Source organism: Stegostoma tigrinum, chromosome 4 (genome assembly GCF_030684315.1).
Source record: "Stegostoma tigrinum isolate sSteTig4 chromosome 4, sSteTig4.hap1, whole genome shotgun sequence".
NCBI lineage: Eukaryota > Metazoa > Chordata > Chondrichthyes > Orectolobiformes > Stegostomatidae > Stegostoma > Stegostoma tigrinum.
The window spans coordinates 7,648,185-7,663,855 of NC_081357.1; the positions used below are offsets into that span (position 1 = coordinate 7,648,185).

The 15,671-nt window shown below is 44.0% G+C and overlaps 1 protein-coding gene across 2 annotated transcripts in view; it reads right to left on the reverse strand.

Moving 5' to 3' along the window:
- Positions 1-15,671, reverse strand: part of LOC125452813 (inactive tyrosine-protein kinase 7-like) — a 212,741-nt gene that overhangs the window by 101,111 nt on the left and 95,959 nt on the right. For both annotated transcript variants that reach the window (XM_048531693.2, XM_048531694.2), the window contains exons 4-5: positions 9,959-10,146; positions 1,113-1,260 (exon numbers count right to left, since the gene is read on the reverse strand). In XM_048531693.2, coding sequence (XP_048387650.1) covers positions 1,113-1,260; positions 9,959-10,146 — 336 coding nt within the window. The remainder of the gene's footprint in view (positions 1-1,112; positions 1,261-9,958; positions 10,147-15,671) is intronic.

A 15,671-nucleotide genomic window follows, 5' to 3' on the forward strand; every position in this document is an offset into this window, starting at 1 on the left:
CCAGCATAGATCCCTGTGGAGAATCACTGATCACAGGTCTCCAATTTGAGAAACCCACTTCCACTACTACTCTGTCTCCTGTTGCCTCGCCAGTTTTCTATCCATCTAGCTAGCACACCCTGGACCCCATGTGACTTCACTTTCTCCATCAGCCTGCAATGGGGAACCTCATCAAACGCCTTACTGAAGTCCATGTATATGACATCTGCAGCCTTTCCCTCATCAACCAACTTTGTCACGTCCTCAAAGAATTCTATTAAGTTGGTAAGACATGACCTTCCCTGCACAAAACCATGTTACCTATCACTGATAAGCTCATTTTCTTCCAAATGGGATTAGCTCCTATCTCTCAGTATCTTCTTCAGCAGCTTCCCTACCACTGAGGTCAGGCTCACCGGTCGATAATTACCTGCAGCATGCCTGCTAGCCTTCTTAAACAAAAGGACAACATGAGCAATTCTCCAGTGCTCCGGGACCTCATCTGAAGCCAAACCTGAAGAATCCACAAAACTTGAAACAAACTCCTTTCTACACTAAACTTCAAAACGTATAGCTTCCAAGCAATATTAAATATAAGGCACACTTATTGCACTAGATCAGTGTCTTGGCTGAAGAGATCAAATGCACTGTTGCTAAACTTACTGACGATACAAAGATAAGTTAGATTGTAAATTGTCAAGAGGACAACAGTGGTCCACAGAGGGATGTGTATAAACAGGTTAAGAAAGTAAGCAAAAATTATCCAGATGAGCAAATATGGGAAAATGTGAGCCTGTCCACTTGGACAGGAACCGTAAAGCAGTGCATCATTTAAATAGAGGGAGAGAGGTACAAAGGGTATCCTGGTGCTTGAACTGCAATAAGTTATTCTGCAGATACAGCAAGTGATTAGGAAGGCAAATTGAATGTCATTACATTTAGGGGCAGGGAGAAAGGAAACAAGTCAAAGAAAAAGACAAAATACATTATGCTCACTGATGCTAAATGTGTTCGAGTGGAATATGCATTTAGCACCGCAAACAGTCATCAATAATATATGTCCTGATAATTTTATCCTTACTATTTCAATTACTGCTCGTTGATATCAAGAACTCAGGAACAAAAACCTTTACCTTGAGGAATTATGGATAATGGAATCATCAAATAACCATTCCTGTATTGGGGGAGGTATAGCTGTAAACTGACAGTGAAAAATAGCATCTTCTTTTTTGTTGACAATCTGTTCCTTAGGTCGGATTACAGGTTGTGGAAAGCTGGCGTCTATAAAATACAGTCACAGATAAAAGTCAGATTACATTACATAAAACAAATTAACTTGGTTGTTTGAGGTAACAAAGCGTAGAGCTGGATGAACACAGCAGACCAAGCAGCAGAGGAGCAGGAAGGCTGACGTTGGTTGTTTGTTACAGTTTCATTTATATGGATCACAGAGAAAAAGATGGCATTCTTCTGAGTTAGTACGTGGGTATATTACCTTAAATGAAAACCTTACAAATTGCAAGAATTAAAAAAGGTGGACAATGTCTAAATAAGAGTATTTATAAAAGGACATAAAATCAGAGTTTTTGAAATGCAGGTTAACATATCATTACTGGTTGGCTCACGGTCGAGGGTACGGTAATAGAGAGCAACGGGAATGTGGTGATACCGTGCTAGAAAACCAGGCTAATTTTCTGGAGAGTGGAATTTGAATTTTATTAATCAAACTGAATTGAAAGCTAGCCTCTATTAGTGTCATGCATGCAACTACTTTGTATTGTCGTAAAATCCCATCTGCTTCATTTAAAAAAGCTCAAACAATCAAATAGAAAGCAGAATTTTAAGAATGGGAGATTCAAAATACAAACACTCTCAGAGTTATACAGATAATAATCAGACTCCACTCATGTATTTAGTTTTGAGAATAACTTGGCAAATAAATACCAGGTTTGACTGGAGCCCAGCAATGACCTACTGGAATTATACATGGGGTTAACAGATTTAACTATGAGCAAAATCTGGTAAAATAGGGTTAAATGAGATCCAAGATAATAAAATGTGAGGCTGGATGAACACAGCAGGCCAAGCAGCATCTCAGGAGCACAAAAGCTGACGTTTCGGGCCTAGACCCTTCATCAGAGAGGGGGATGGGGGGAGGGAACTGGAATAAATAGGGAGAGAGGGGGAGGCGGACCGAAGATGGAGAGTAAAGAAGATAGGTGGAGAGAGTGTAAGTGGGGAGGTAGGGAGGGGATAGGTCAGTCCAGGGAAGACGGACAGGTCAAGGAGGTGGGATGAGGTTAGTAGGTAGCTGGGGGTGCGGCTTGGGGTGGGAGGAAGGGATGGGTGAGAGGAAGAACCGGTTAGGGAGGCAGAGACAGGTTGGACTGGTTTTGGGATGCAGTGGGGGGGGGGGGGGGGGGGGGGGAGAGCTGGGCTGGTTGTGTGGTGCAGTGGGGGGAGGGGATGAACTGGGCTGGTTTAGGGATGCAGTGGGGGAAGGGGAGATTTTGAAACTGGCGAAGTCCACATTGATACCATATGGCTGCAGGGTTCCCAGGCGGAATATGAGTTGCTGTTCCTGCAAACTTCGGGTGGCATCATTGTGGCAGTGCAGGAGGCCCATGATGGGCATGTCATCAAGAGAATGGGAGGGGGAGTGGAAATGGGCAGCCCTCCGCTCCCTCCGCTCCAACCCCAACCTCACCATCAAACCCGCAGACAAGGGTGGCGCAGTGGTAGTATGGCGCACTGACCTCTACATCGCCGAGGCCAGACGCCAACTCTCCGACACCACCTCCTACCGCCTCCTCGATCATGACCCCACACCCGAGCACCAAACCATCATCTCCAACACCATTCACGACCTCATCACCTCAGGGGACCTCCCACCCACAGCCTCCAACCTCATTGTTCCCCAACCCCGCACGGCCCGTTTCTATCTCCTTCCCAAAATCCACAAACCTGCCTGCCCTGGTCGACCCATCGTCTCAGCCTGCTCCTGCCCCACCGAACTCATCTCCACCTATCTGGACTCCATTTTCTCCCCTTTGGTCCAGGAACTCCCCACCTACGTCCGTGACACCACCCACGCCCTCCACCTCCTCCAGGACTTCCAATTCCCTGGCCCCCAACACCTCATATTCACCATGGACGTCCAGTCCCTGTACACCTGCATTCCGCATGGAGATGGCCTCAAGGCCCTCCGCTTCTTCCTGTCCCGCAGGCCCGACCAGGCCCCCTCCACCGACACTCTCATCCGCCTAGCTGAACTCGTCTTCACACTCAACAACTTCTCTTTTGACTCCTCCCACTTCCTACAGACTAAGGGGGTGGCCACGGGCACCCGCATGGGCCCCAGCTATGCCTGCCTCTTTGTAGGTTACGTGGAACAGTCCCTCTTCCGCACCTACACAGGCCCCAAACCCCACCTCTTCCTCCGGTACATTGATGACTGTATCGGCGCCGCCTCTTGCTCCCCAGAGGAGCTCGAACAGTTCATCCACTTCACCAACACCTTCCACCCCAACCTTCAGTTCACCTGGGCCATCTCCAGCACATCCCTCACCTTCCTGGACCTCTCAGTCTCCATCTCAGGCAACCAGCTTGTAACTGATGTCCATTTCAAGCCCACCGACTCCCACAGCTACCTAGAATACACCTCCTCCCACCCACCCTCCTGCAAAAATTCCATCCCCTATTCCCAATTCCTCCGCCTCCGCCGCATCTGCTCCCACGATAAGACATTCCACTCCCGCACATCCCAGATGTCCAAGTTCTTTAAGGACCGCAACTTTCCCCCCACGGTGATCGAGAACGCCCTTGACCGCATTTCCCGCGACACATCCCTCACACCCCGCCCCCGCCACAACCGCCCCAAGAGGATCCCCCTCATTCTCACACACCACCCCACCAACCTCCGGATACAACGCATCATCCTCCGACACTTCCGCCATTTACAATCCGACCCCACCACCCAAGACATTTTTCCATCCCCTCCCCTGTCTGCTTTCCGGAGAGACCACTCTCTCCGTGACTCCCTTGTTCGCTCCACACTGCCCTCCAACCCCACCACACCCGGCACCTTCCCCTGCAACCGCAGGAAATGCTACACTTGTCCCCACACCTCCTCCCTCACCCCCATCCCAGGCCCCAAGATGACATTCCACATCAAGCAGAGGTTCACCTGCACATCTGCCAATGTGGTATACTGCATCCACTGTACCCGGTGCGGCTTCCTCTACATTGGGGAAACCAAGCGGAGGCTTGGTGACCGCTTTGCAGAACACCTCCGCTCAGTTCGCAACAAACAACTGCACCTCCCAGTCGCAAACCATTTCCACTCCCCCTCCCATTCTCTTGATGACATGTCCATCATGGGCCTCCTGCACTGCCACAATGATGCCACCCGAAGGTTGCAGGAACAGCAACTCATATTCCGCCTGGGAACCCTGCAGCCTAATGGTATCAATGTGGACTTCGCCAGTTTCAAAATCTCCCCTTCCCCTACTGCATCCCTGAACCAGCCCAGTTCATCCCCTCCCCCCACTGCACCACACAACCAGCCCAGCTCTTCCCCCCCACCCACTGCATCCCAAAACCAGTCCAACCTGTCTCTGCCTCCCTAACCGGTTCTTCCTCTCACCCATCCCTTCCTCCCACCCCAAGCCGCACCCCCAGCTACCTACTAACCTCATCCCACCTCCTTGACCTGTCCGTCTTCCCTGGACTGACCTATCCCCTCCCTACCTCCCCACCTACACTCTCTCCACCTATCTTCTTTACTCTCCATCTTCGGTCCGCCTCCCCCTCTCTCCCTATTTATTCCAGTTCCCTCTCCCCATCCCCCTCTCTGATGAAGGGTCTAGGCCCGAAACGTCAGCTTTTGAGCTCCTGAGATGCTGCTTGGCCTGCTGTGTTCATCCAGCCTCACATTTTATTATCTTGGAATCTCCAGCATCTGCAGTTCCCATTATCTCTTAAATGAGATCCATCCAAGTGATGCTCTCACTTCCAGTACACAAAAATAGCAGAGTGACATCAAATGGAGTTTTGCAGATTTGAAAGACTGCAAATTTCTAGCATCACTAACGCAAGGTCAGCAAAGACACAGATTCATAACGCAGAAAAGGCTGCAGCCCACTGAATCTACACCAACATAACTACCACAAAAGGTGCACTAATCCCAATTTCTTGCACTTGTCCCATACCCTTGAATGATATTTAAAGAGTGTTCGTCCAAATATTTTACCCTCTATTGATTGAGGAGTCAAAGGAACAACTGCTCTCCACTCACCCTGTGCATACCCATCATAATCTTCTACACCTCAATTATGTCCCCCCTCAGTCCTCTTTGCTCTGAAGAAAATAATCCAAGCCTATCTAGTCTCTCCTTACAGCTCAATTTCTCCATCCCAGGCAGCATCCTGGTGAGCCTCATCTGTAACCCCTCTAGTGCTATTACATACTTCCTGTAGTGATGTGTCCAGAACTGGGCACAGTACTCCACTGTGGCCTGATCAACCATGTGTGCAACTCCTTGTTCTTATACCCTGTGCCATGACTGATGACAGCTTTTTGCCTCAAATATCTTATACACACACACACACACACTTAACTTCAGGAATCTGTGAATAATTATCCCAAGATCCTTCTGTTCTACTAAGCTTCCCAGTGCCCTTCCATTCATTAAATAATCCGTCATCTTGATCCTTCTTCCAAAATGGATCACCTCGCACTTATCTGGGTAAAATATCATCTGCCACTGGTATGCCCATCTGGCCAACCCATCTATATCTTTGTGTATCCTACAATCATCTTCTTCACTATTAACCACTCTACTAATCTTGGTTCATCTGCAAATTTGATGTCCCCACATTTTCATCTATATAATTTATGTAAATAACAAAACAGATCCCAGTATTGATGCTTAAAGGTAGAAAAAGGATTTAAAACTCAGGTTAGAAGTACAGTAGATGTGACTTCAGGTTACAAATTTGTAAGGAGATCTCAATTATCTGAGAGAATAATAGGGTGGTTATGGTACAGGATTTTAATTGTCTTAACATAGGCGGGGTCTGCCAGAGCGTTAAGGGCTTGGTTGGAGAGGAATTTGTTAAGCATGCACAAGGAAGTTTTCTGATTCAGTATATGGACGTGACTGCTCAGAAGTTATAAAATTTGACCTACTCTTGGGAAATAAGGCAGGGCAGGTGACTGAGGGGGTCAGTGGGGGAGCACCTTGCAGCCAGACCATAATTCTATTAGTTTTAAAATAGTGACAGAAAAAGATAGAACAGATCTATAAGTTAAAGTTCTGAATTGGAGGAGGCCAATTTTGACAATACTAGTGAAGAGCCTTCAAAAGTTGACTGGGGTGGATGTTTGCAGGTAAAGGTAAACAAGGGTCCAGAAAGAGTATGTTCCTGTTAGGGTGAAGGGCAAGACTGGTAGGAGTAGGGAATGCTGGATGATTAGAGAAATTGAGGTTTTGGTCAAGAAAATGAGGGAAACATATGTCAGGTATAGACAGGTGAAACTGAGTGATTCCCTAGAAGACTATAAAGGCAGGAGTATGTTTAAGAGGGAAATAAGGAGGGCAAAAAGGGGACATGAAATAGCTTTGGCAAATAGGGTTAATGAGAATCCAGAAGGGATTCTAGAAATACATTAAGGACAAAAGGGTAACGAAGGACAGAATAGGGTCCATTAAAAGATCAGCAAGGCCACGTATATGTGGAGCAGCAGGAGATGGGAGAGATACTAAATGAGTATTTTGCATCATTATTTACTGTGGAGAAGGATATGGAAGATAGAAAACGTGGGGAAATAAATAGCAACATCTTGAAAAATGTGCATATTACAGAGGAGGAGATGCTGAACCTCTTAAAATGCATAAAAAGGTGGATAAATTCCTGGGTCCTGATCAGGTGTACCCTCGAACTCTGTGGGAAGCAAGGCTGAAGATTGCTGGGACCCTTGCTAAGATAATTGCAACATCAAAAGCTACAGGTGACGTGCCATAAGACTGGAGATTAGCTAATGTTGTGCCACTATTTAAGAAATATGGTAAGGAAAAGTCAGTGAGCCTGATGTCTCTTGCATTTGATAATTAAAATGCAAGAAAATAGTCTACATATGATTAATTGGTTTGTTAAAGATTGGGGCAGCTTGGTGACACAGTGGTTAGCACTGCTGCCTCTCAGTACTAGGAATCCAAGTTTGTTTCCAGCATTAGGGAACTGTCTGTGCGGAGTTGGCACTTTCTCCCCACGTGTGCATGGCTTTGCTTCAGGTGCTTCTGTTTTCTCACACAGTCCAAAAGTATGTAGGTTAATTGGACTGGCCATGCTAAAAATTGCCCCACGTAGTGTTTAGGGATGTAAAGGTTAGGTGGGTTAGCCATGGTATGAGTTTTTGGGGGGGGGGGGGGGGGGGGAAATGTACTTTGGGCAGTCAGTGCATGAAACAAATGGGCCAAACTGCCTCTTTCTGCACTGTTAGGATTCTATGATTATGTTGTGAAGTTAGGTACAGTATTTGATGTTTGAAAAATCACAGGGACGGCAGGGGGCAGGGTGGGGTTAGTGTGTGGTTCCTTTAAAAGGAGTCCGAAAGTAAAGGAAAAGTCTGCAGGGAGCAGCAGATGCATAGTGAGTTCCTGAAATTGAAACATTGTAACAAAAGGCTACACTGTTAGCAGGCAAGGCGGCATTTTCATCAAGACAACGGGTTTTTGAATTAGCCAATTAGTTTAAACCGGGCCCGAGATATCAAAGCCCAAATAAATTTAAATCTGATGGTTCTGACAACCTAGGACCAATCATATTAGAAGAAATTCATAGGTCATCAAGAGTGTAAAAGAAGAGGGCATTTGAAAATTGGTGTAACAGTCAAATGTCATCTGCCAAGAGAACAGTTATCAGCTATAAAAGAATGAATCACTGATTCTGTTAGAATTCTCTAAGCTCTCAGAAAACCATCATCTAAAACTAAAGAATATAGCAGCACTCCTACCTAATATTCTTGACACAAGAACTCAACGGAGAAAGATGTTCCTGACTGAAGATCAATGGAGGTAGTGTGGAGCCAGGATAAGTTTTAATTTATTTTTCTTATTGCTTTGGCTTATACAAGTGGGACTCATGCTTACTGGAACAGCTTACCATCAGAAAATTAATCGGGAATAGTTATTAGTTGAGGGGCAATTGTTTGGCTTGTCAGTAGTTCTGTTAATTTGCATACATTAGAGTTAGATCAATAAATTGTCACTTGTTAATTATAAAGTGAGCATCAGGGCTTTCTTTCATTTGGCCACTCCTTTACAGCAGATTCAGGAGGGGGGAGGTGAGAGGCAGGTTTTACCACTTTTCATACTTCTTTCAACAGATTATGAGATGAGACAGGCTTTTCTGGATGTTTGGGGTTTAGTTATTAGAGGAGGTTGACCTCTCCTTTGTAACAATTTCAAAATATAAAAGTTTAGTTTTTTCGCACACCACACTTTTTTTTACTGTGTATAAAGTATAAAGTTGACTAATCTGTGAGGCAGGCTAATACTGTTTAACACCCTTCATATGCATTTTCCAATAACTACACTGAGTAAATGGGTAAATAACTGTTTTCACTGTAGCATTTTTTAAAAATGGATACAGAATTTCAAGCATGCAGAAGACTGTTCTGCCTAGTTACCTTATTCAAGCAAGTGTGCCCAATTGTCATCTCAATTTGGCGGTGGGAGGGAGATAAATTTAACTTATTAATTTCTCTGAGGAATACAAATTTCACACATTCTCTGAAAATATTAAGAAAATCAGTGGATCATTTTGAAGCAGGGCATCTTGGCATGAATCACTGGAAGTACAGGCAGGTAACAGAGTATGTTGCAAGAAATTTCAGATTTCAGTTAATGGTAACCATGTATTTCCATGACCAGAAATATAAAACACTAATACAAAGAGGACAGATGGAGCAGGAAGGTAGAAGAATTACTGTCAAATCAGAAAGAAATAAAGACATGAGGAGAGATTAGATTTGCTTGGTCATTTTTTCTTCTCTTAAACTGCATTCAGGGAAGGGGTAGCATAGTAATAACATCCCTGAACTAGAAACCCAGGAGGCTCAGGCTAATGTTTGGGGATTTGAATTCCTGTCCCCAAAAGTGCAGGTGGCGGAATTTGAATTTCAGTTAATAAACCTGGAATTGAAAGCCAGTATCAATGATGGAGACATGAAACAAGCAACTTTTGTAAAGATGCATCTCATTAACTAAAGTCTTGTTGGGAAGAAAACTGATCATTTTTATTCAATCTGGCCTACACATGACTCCAGACTCTCAGCTGGCTCTGAAATAACTTAGCAAGTTACTCTGTTGAAGGGCAATTAGGGATCTGCAACACCCATGTCCTATCAAAAGGGATAGAAAAGCTGACATTTTTTAATATCTTAATGACTGACTGTACACAAACACAAATATCCTGAGACAAACAGCATTACCGATCATATTGTAAAAACGAACTTACGTTCTCATTTACACAGACAAGTTTTGCCGTGAGTTCATTGGGCAATTAATTTTCAAATTTGACCAGTTGTTGAAAAAGAGAGAAACTAAAAAAGGTAGGTGTCACTTGCGTGAGTCAATTGCGAAATTTAAATTCTGGAGATTCACCGCTCAAGGCCTGAAAATGTTGGTCATATTAGATATAATTAACCTATTTTTCCACAAATACGATGGCCAATTATCTTTACATCTCAAGATGCCTAATTAGATCCAGAATTGACTTTTTTTTACGAAAAGCAAATCCAATTGTCTTTGTGGGAATCTTCCAAAAGTTTGTTATAAGCTATGATCCATAATTTTCAACATTACCCAAAAGGTCAGGAATATTTTAAAAATTAGGTGTTAAGAGCATATTTTGTCTGCTCTAATACACTTTCCTGCAACTATCCAGACCAGCAAAATTCAACTCTCATAACTTACCAATGATCATTAGGGTGAAATTATCATTGCTGCAAACATTTCCCACAGCATTCCTTGCACAGCAGCAATAAACACCGTTATCATCAGGACTGGCACTTTTCAGAGTCAAACTGCGCTCTTTGTTGTTGAACGTGTAATGGCTTGCGTCTGTTAAGTGGATACCATCTCTGAACCATTGCCAGTTGGGACTAAAGTTGAAGAAATAAAAACAAACTGTCATGAAGCCAAGTGCAAAGGCAATGATGAAAACTTACAGAAGACATGCAATGAAATTAGAGATAGTAAGAACTACCAATGCTGGAGTCACAGATAACACAATGCAGAGCTGGAAGAACACAACTGACCAGGCAGCATCAGGGGAGCAGGAATGCTGACATTTTGGGTCGAGACCCTTCTGAAGCTTTCCTGCTCCAGTGATGCTGCGTGGAATGAAAATAAATGGAATGAACTGCCAGTGGTAGTGGTCGACACAGGTACAGTTAAGTGATTTAAAAAGACATTTAGATACATACATGAATAGGAAAGATTTAGAGGAATATGGGTCAAGCACAGGCAAGAGGGACTCATTTAGTTTGGGAAACTTAGTCGGCATGGTTGAGTTAGTCCATCGGGTCTGTTTGCACGCTATATGACTCTGTGACTCGATCAAAGATTTGGATTAAAATGGTGCATGAACCATTTGTATTATAACAGAATTGTACAGTCATACAGCAAGGGAACAAACCCTTCAGTTCAACTAGTCCATGCTGGACATAAGCTCAAGCTAAACTCATCCAACCTCTCTGCTCCTGGCCCATTTCTCTTAACCTTTCCATTTATCCTGGTAAACAAAGTGAAAAGATGAAAAGAAATCAGCAAAACACTTGAACCATTTTCCCGTAATTATTGCATAGATAGTACAAAGAAACCACAGTGACAAAAAACAGTATAAGAGACATTTATAATGGAAGCAATAAAGAAAGAATGCGTTTGTCAAGATGCAATGACCTAGCCCTAGCGAAGGGTAGATGTTCTACATCAAGAGTTAGGGGCATGACCACCAATGCGCTGTGAACGAACTATAATTTTGTGTGTTTCTTATGACAGCTTTATGACTGAACAGACAAAAGTTAAGTTGGGCTTTCCCCCCAATGCTGCCTTCAACATTCAGCCAGAAGGGCTCTACAGCCGTTCGAAGCAAATAGTTCCAGTACACTGATCTCTACTAGTTTCAGCTGAAATTGCAGTATGTACCATTAAGAACTTTCTGGCATTGGTGTTAAATTTAATTTTTACAGGTTTGAAGCCATTTCCCACCACCCCTCCCAAGTCATGGTCCACTTGCATTTAAGATTAATTTAATTTCCCATTTGCAACTTTTCCCTATCATTTACTGTTTTTATTAGTATGGAATTCACAAATTGTTCATGTTTTTCACATGCTCCATTCCAACGTAACACTTCCTGACCTCATAAGCAGCATTTTTTCTTTATACAATATTCATAGAACATAGAACAGTACAGCACAGAACAGGCCCTTCAGCCCACAATGTTGTGCCGACCATTGATCCTCATGTATGCACCCTCAAATTTCTGTGACCATATGCATGTCCAGCAGTCTCTTAAATGACCCCAATGACCTTGCTTCCACAACTGCTGCTGGCAACGCATTCCATGCTCTCACAACTCTCTGCGTAAAGAACCTGCCTCTGACATCCCCTCTATACTTTCCACCAACCAGCTTAAAACTATGACCCCTCGTGCTAGCCATTTCTGCCCTGGGAAATAGTCTCTGGCTATCAACTCTATCCATGCCTCTCATTATCTTGTATACCTCAATTAGGTCACCTCTCCTCCTCCTTTTCTCCAATGAAAAGAGACCGAGCTCAGTCAACCTCTCTTCATAAGATAAGCCCTCCAGTCCAGGCAGCATCCTGGTAAACCTCCTCTGAACCCTCTCCAAAGCATCCACATCTTTCCTATAATAGGGCGCCCAGAACTGGACGCAGTATTCCAAGTGCGGTCTAACCAAAGTTTTATAGAGCTGCAACAAGATCTCACGACTCTTAAACTCAATCCCCCTGTTAATGAAAGCCAAAACACCATATGCTTTCTTAACAACCCTGTCCACTTGGGTGGCCATTTTAAGGGATCTATGTATCTGCACACCAAGATCCCTCTGTTCCTCCACGCTGCCAAGAATCCTATCCTTAATCCTGTACTCAGCTTTCAAATTCGACCTTCCAAAATGCATCACCTCGCATTTATCCAGGTTGAACGCCATCTGCCACCTCTCAGCCCATCTCTGCATCCTGTCAATGTCCCGCTGCAGCCTACAACAGCCCTCTACACTGTCAACGACACCTCCGACCTTTGTGTCGTCTACAAACTTGCTGACCCATCCTTCAATCCCCTCGTCCAAGCCATTAATAAAAATTACAAACAGTAGAGGCCCAAGGACAGAGCCCTGTGGAACCCCACTCACCACTGACTTCCAGGCAGAATATTTTCCTTTTACTACCACTCGCTGTCTTCTGTTGGCCAGCCAATTCTGTATCCAAGCAGCTAAGTTCCCCTGTATCCCATTCCTCCTGACCTTCTGAATGAGCCTTCCATGGGGAACCTTATCAAATGCCTTACTGAAGTCCATATACACCACATCCACAGCTCGACCCTCATCAACCTTTCTAGTCACATCCTCAAAAAACTCGATAAGGTTTGTAAGGCATGACCTACCCCTCACAAAGCCGTGTTGACTGTATTTGATCAAGCCATGCTCTTCCAGATGGTCATAAATCTTATCCCTCAGAATCCTTTCTAACACCTTGCAGACGACAGACGTGAGACTTACCGGTCTATAATTGCCGGGGATTTCCCTATTTCCTTTCTTGAAGAGAGGAATTACATTTGCCTCTCTCCAGTCCTCAGGTACGACTCCAGTGGAGAGCGAGGATGCAAAGATCTTCGCAAGTGGCGAAGCAATTGCATTTCTCGCTTCCCAAAGCAGCCGAGGACAAATCTGATCCGGGCCTGGCGACTTGTCAATCTTAATGTTTGACAAAATTTTCAGCACATCAGCTTCGTCTATCTCTATCCATTCCAGCATGCACACCTGCTCTTCAAAGGTTTCATTCACTACAAAGTTGGTTTCTTTCGTAAAGACAGAAGCAAAAAACTCATTTAGGGCTTCCCCTACCTCCTCAGGCTCCACACACAAGTTCCCTATGCTATCCCTGATCGGCCCTACTCTTTCTTTGATCATTCTCTTATTCCTCACGTAAGTGTAAAATGCCTTTGTGTTTTCCCGGATTCCTTCTGCCAAGCCTTTCTCGTGCCCCCTCCTGGCTCTCCTCAGACCATTTTTGAGCTCCTTCCTTGCCTGCATGTAATCCTCTCTAGCTGAACTTGACCCTAGCTTCCTCCACCTTATGTAAGCTACCTTCTTCCTTTTCACTAGAAGCTCCACCGCTCTCGTCATCCAAGGTTCCTTAATCTTACCCCTTCTTGCCTGTCTCAGAGGGACATATTTACTCATCACTCCCAACAACTGTTCCTTAAACCGTCTCCACATGCCTATAGTTCCCTTACCATGGAACAACTGCTCCCAGTCCATGCTTCCTAACTCATGTCTAATCGCATCATAGTTTCCTCTTCCCCAATTAAATATCCTCCCATTCTGCCTAATCCTCTCCTTCTCCATAGCTATGTAAAATGTGAGGCAGTTATGGTCACTATCACCAAAATGCTCCCCAACCACAAGATCATTAAAAATTGGCTGAACAAAGTCTACAATTTACCAGTCAATTTGCCTTGCTATCCTCCCATCTTCAAACTCCTCCTCCTTCCCACAAGACGTGGACCACAGGTTAAAAAGGTTTGTTTTAAACTACAATGCTTGCATCATCTCTACTCATTAGATAACACAGTGTAGACCTGAAGGAACACAACAGGCCAGGCAGCATCAGAGGAGCAGGAAAGTTGATGTTTCGTGTCAGACCCTTCTTCAGAATTTGAAGGGTCCCAACCTGAAACGTCGACTTTCCTGCCCCCACTGACGCTGCCTGGCTTGCTGTGTTCCTCCAGCTCCACGTTTATCTCGGACTCCAGCATCAGCAGTTCTTAATATCTCTACTTATTAGTCTTGGTCTCTCCACATAATTACTGAAAATCACTTTCATGATAGGAAATTTGCTTGCTTTTCATGCCAGTGTCAATATTCATACGGCCAAGGTCTAATTTTGTCTTGTCCTCTACTCCTTGTCTACGGGTTGCCTTGATGACATCACCTGTACATGTTATGCGTTCAGTTTCAGCATCTTAGGAACACCAAGAACAAATTCCCTTCACCATGACTTGCTCTGTGTAGTCGGATTACTTGCCTGAAAGTGTCAACACCTTCCGCTTTAACGACAATGATCCAAACCCACTTGTCAACATGTCCACATTCTAACACTGCAAGTTGATTTAGTTCAGCTGGCTGAAAGGCTGATTTACACTGTAAAATGATGCCAACATCATTTCAAATTCCTGATGACATCAGAAGTAGTATTCTCATCTATACATCTGGTCACCTCTTTGACAAAGTCCAATCAAGGTGGTCAGATGTGACCTGCCTTAACAAAACAATGCTGCCTGTTCTTGATTACTCCCTGCCTCTTCAAATGAACGTTAATTCTGATCCTTAGAATTACTTCCAATAGTTTCCCACCACTTGAGGTTAGACTGACTGTCTCATTATTTCCTGGTTTATCCTTGCTCTCTTTGGAATTGTTCAATTACTGCACCAAACTGAGGTTACCTTGAAGGGTTTGCCTTCTCACCTTGCTTGAGGTGTGGTGACCCCAAGGTTAAATCACCATCAGCCAGCTCTCTCTAATGAGAGTGCAACCCTGTGGTCTGGTAAGACAATGACAAACTTCATCTTTTCTTTATTCTAACACTAACATCCAAAGTATAAGTTGTTGAAACCTTCATTATTCTCAGTTTTGGTGTGGAACTGAGAAGTGAAGTTAAACTTGGACTTGCGAGCAGCAGAAAACAAAAACTAATGTGTCTCGGAACTCATCCAAAGTGATAATTGCAGCTTGGTTGCCACTCCCAGAACAGTGCAGACTTTTTGTGGCACTGAAATGCATTGCACAGGGACTGGGAGCTGGTTGGATGCTGAATGAGTCAATTAAGGGCATAAGGGTGCTGGCCAGCCAAACAGAGCATATTGAAAATGAAAGAGAAACCATAGTTTAAACTGGTTTCGCGTAGGTTTTGGGCAGAAGATGGCATGGAAACTGCTAGACTGGAAGCGGTTTCATTTTATTCTCTGATTTCATACCTTGTTAAAAGAATTTTTAAAGAACCCCAATCGCTAAGACCCAAGGGAAAAAGTCTCCTATAGTTTGCAGAAGTTGCTTGCATGAATCAGTGACTTAGAATTCAATCCTATGTGTCTGGATTACATTGTATCGTTCAAGGATTTCTATGAAACCATTGAGCTGGCAAATACCAATCCCTTATTTTTCTTTGAATACACCCCTCAACTGTGTCTGCCTGACAATCTGAGAGACAGACAGTGGTGTTTAAAGACTGAGCTTAGGTCATAGATATTATAATAATAAATTGTGAAGTTTTTTTAAGTACAAATTTGTTGTTTGATAGCTGTTGGAAAGGGACAACAAAAGGACTGAAATCAAAGTTCTAAACTGGCAGAAGGCTGATTTGAAAAAAATGGTCATATATGA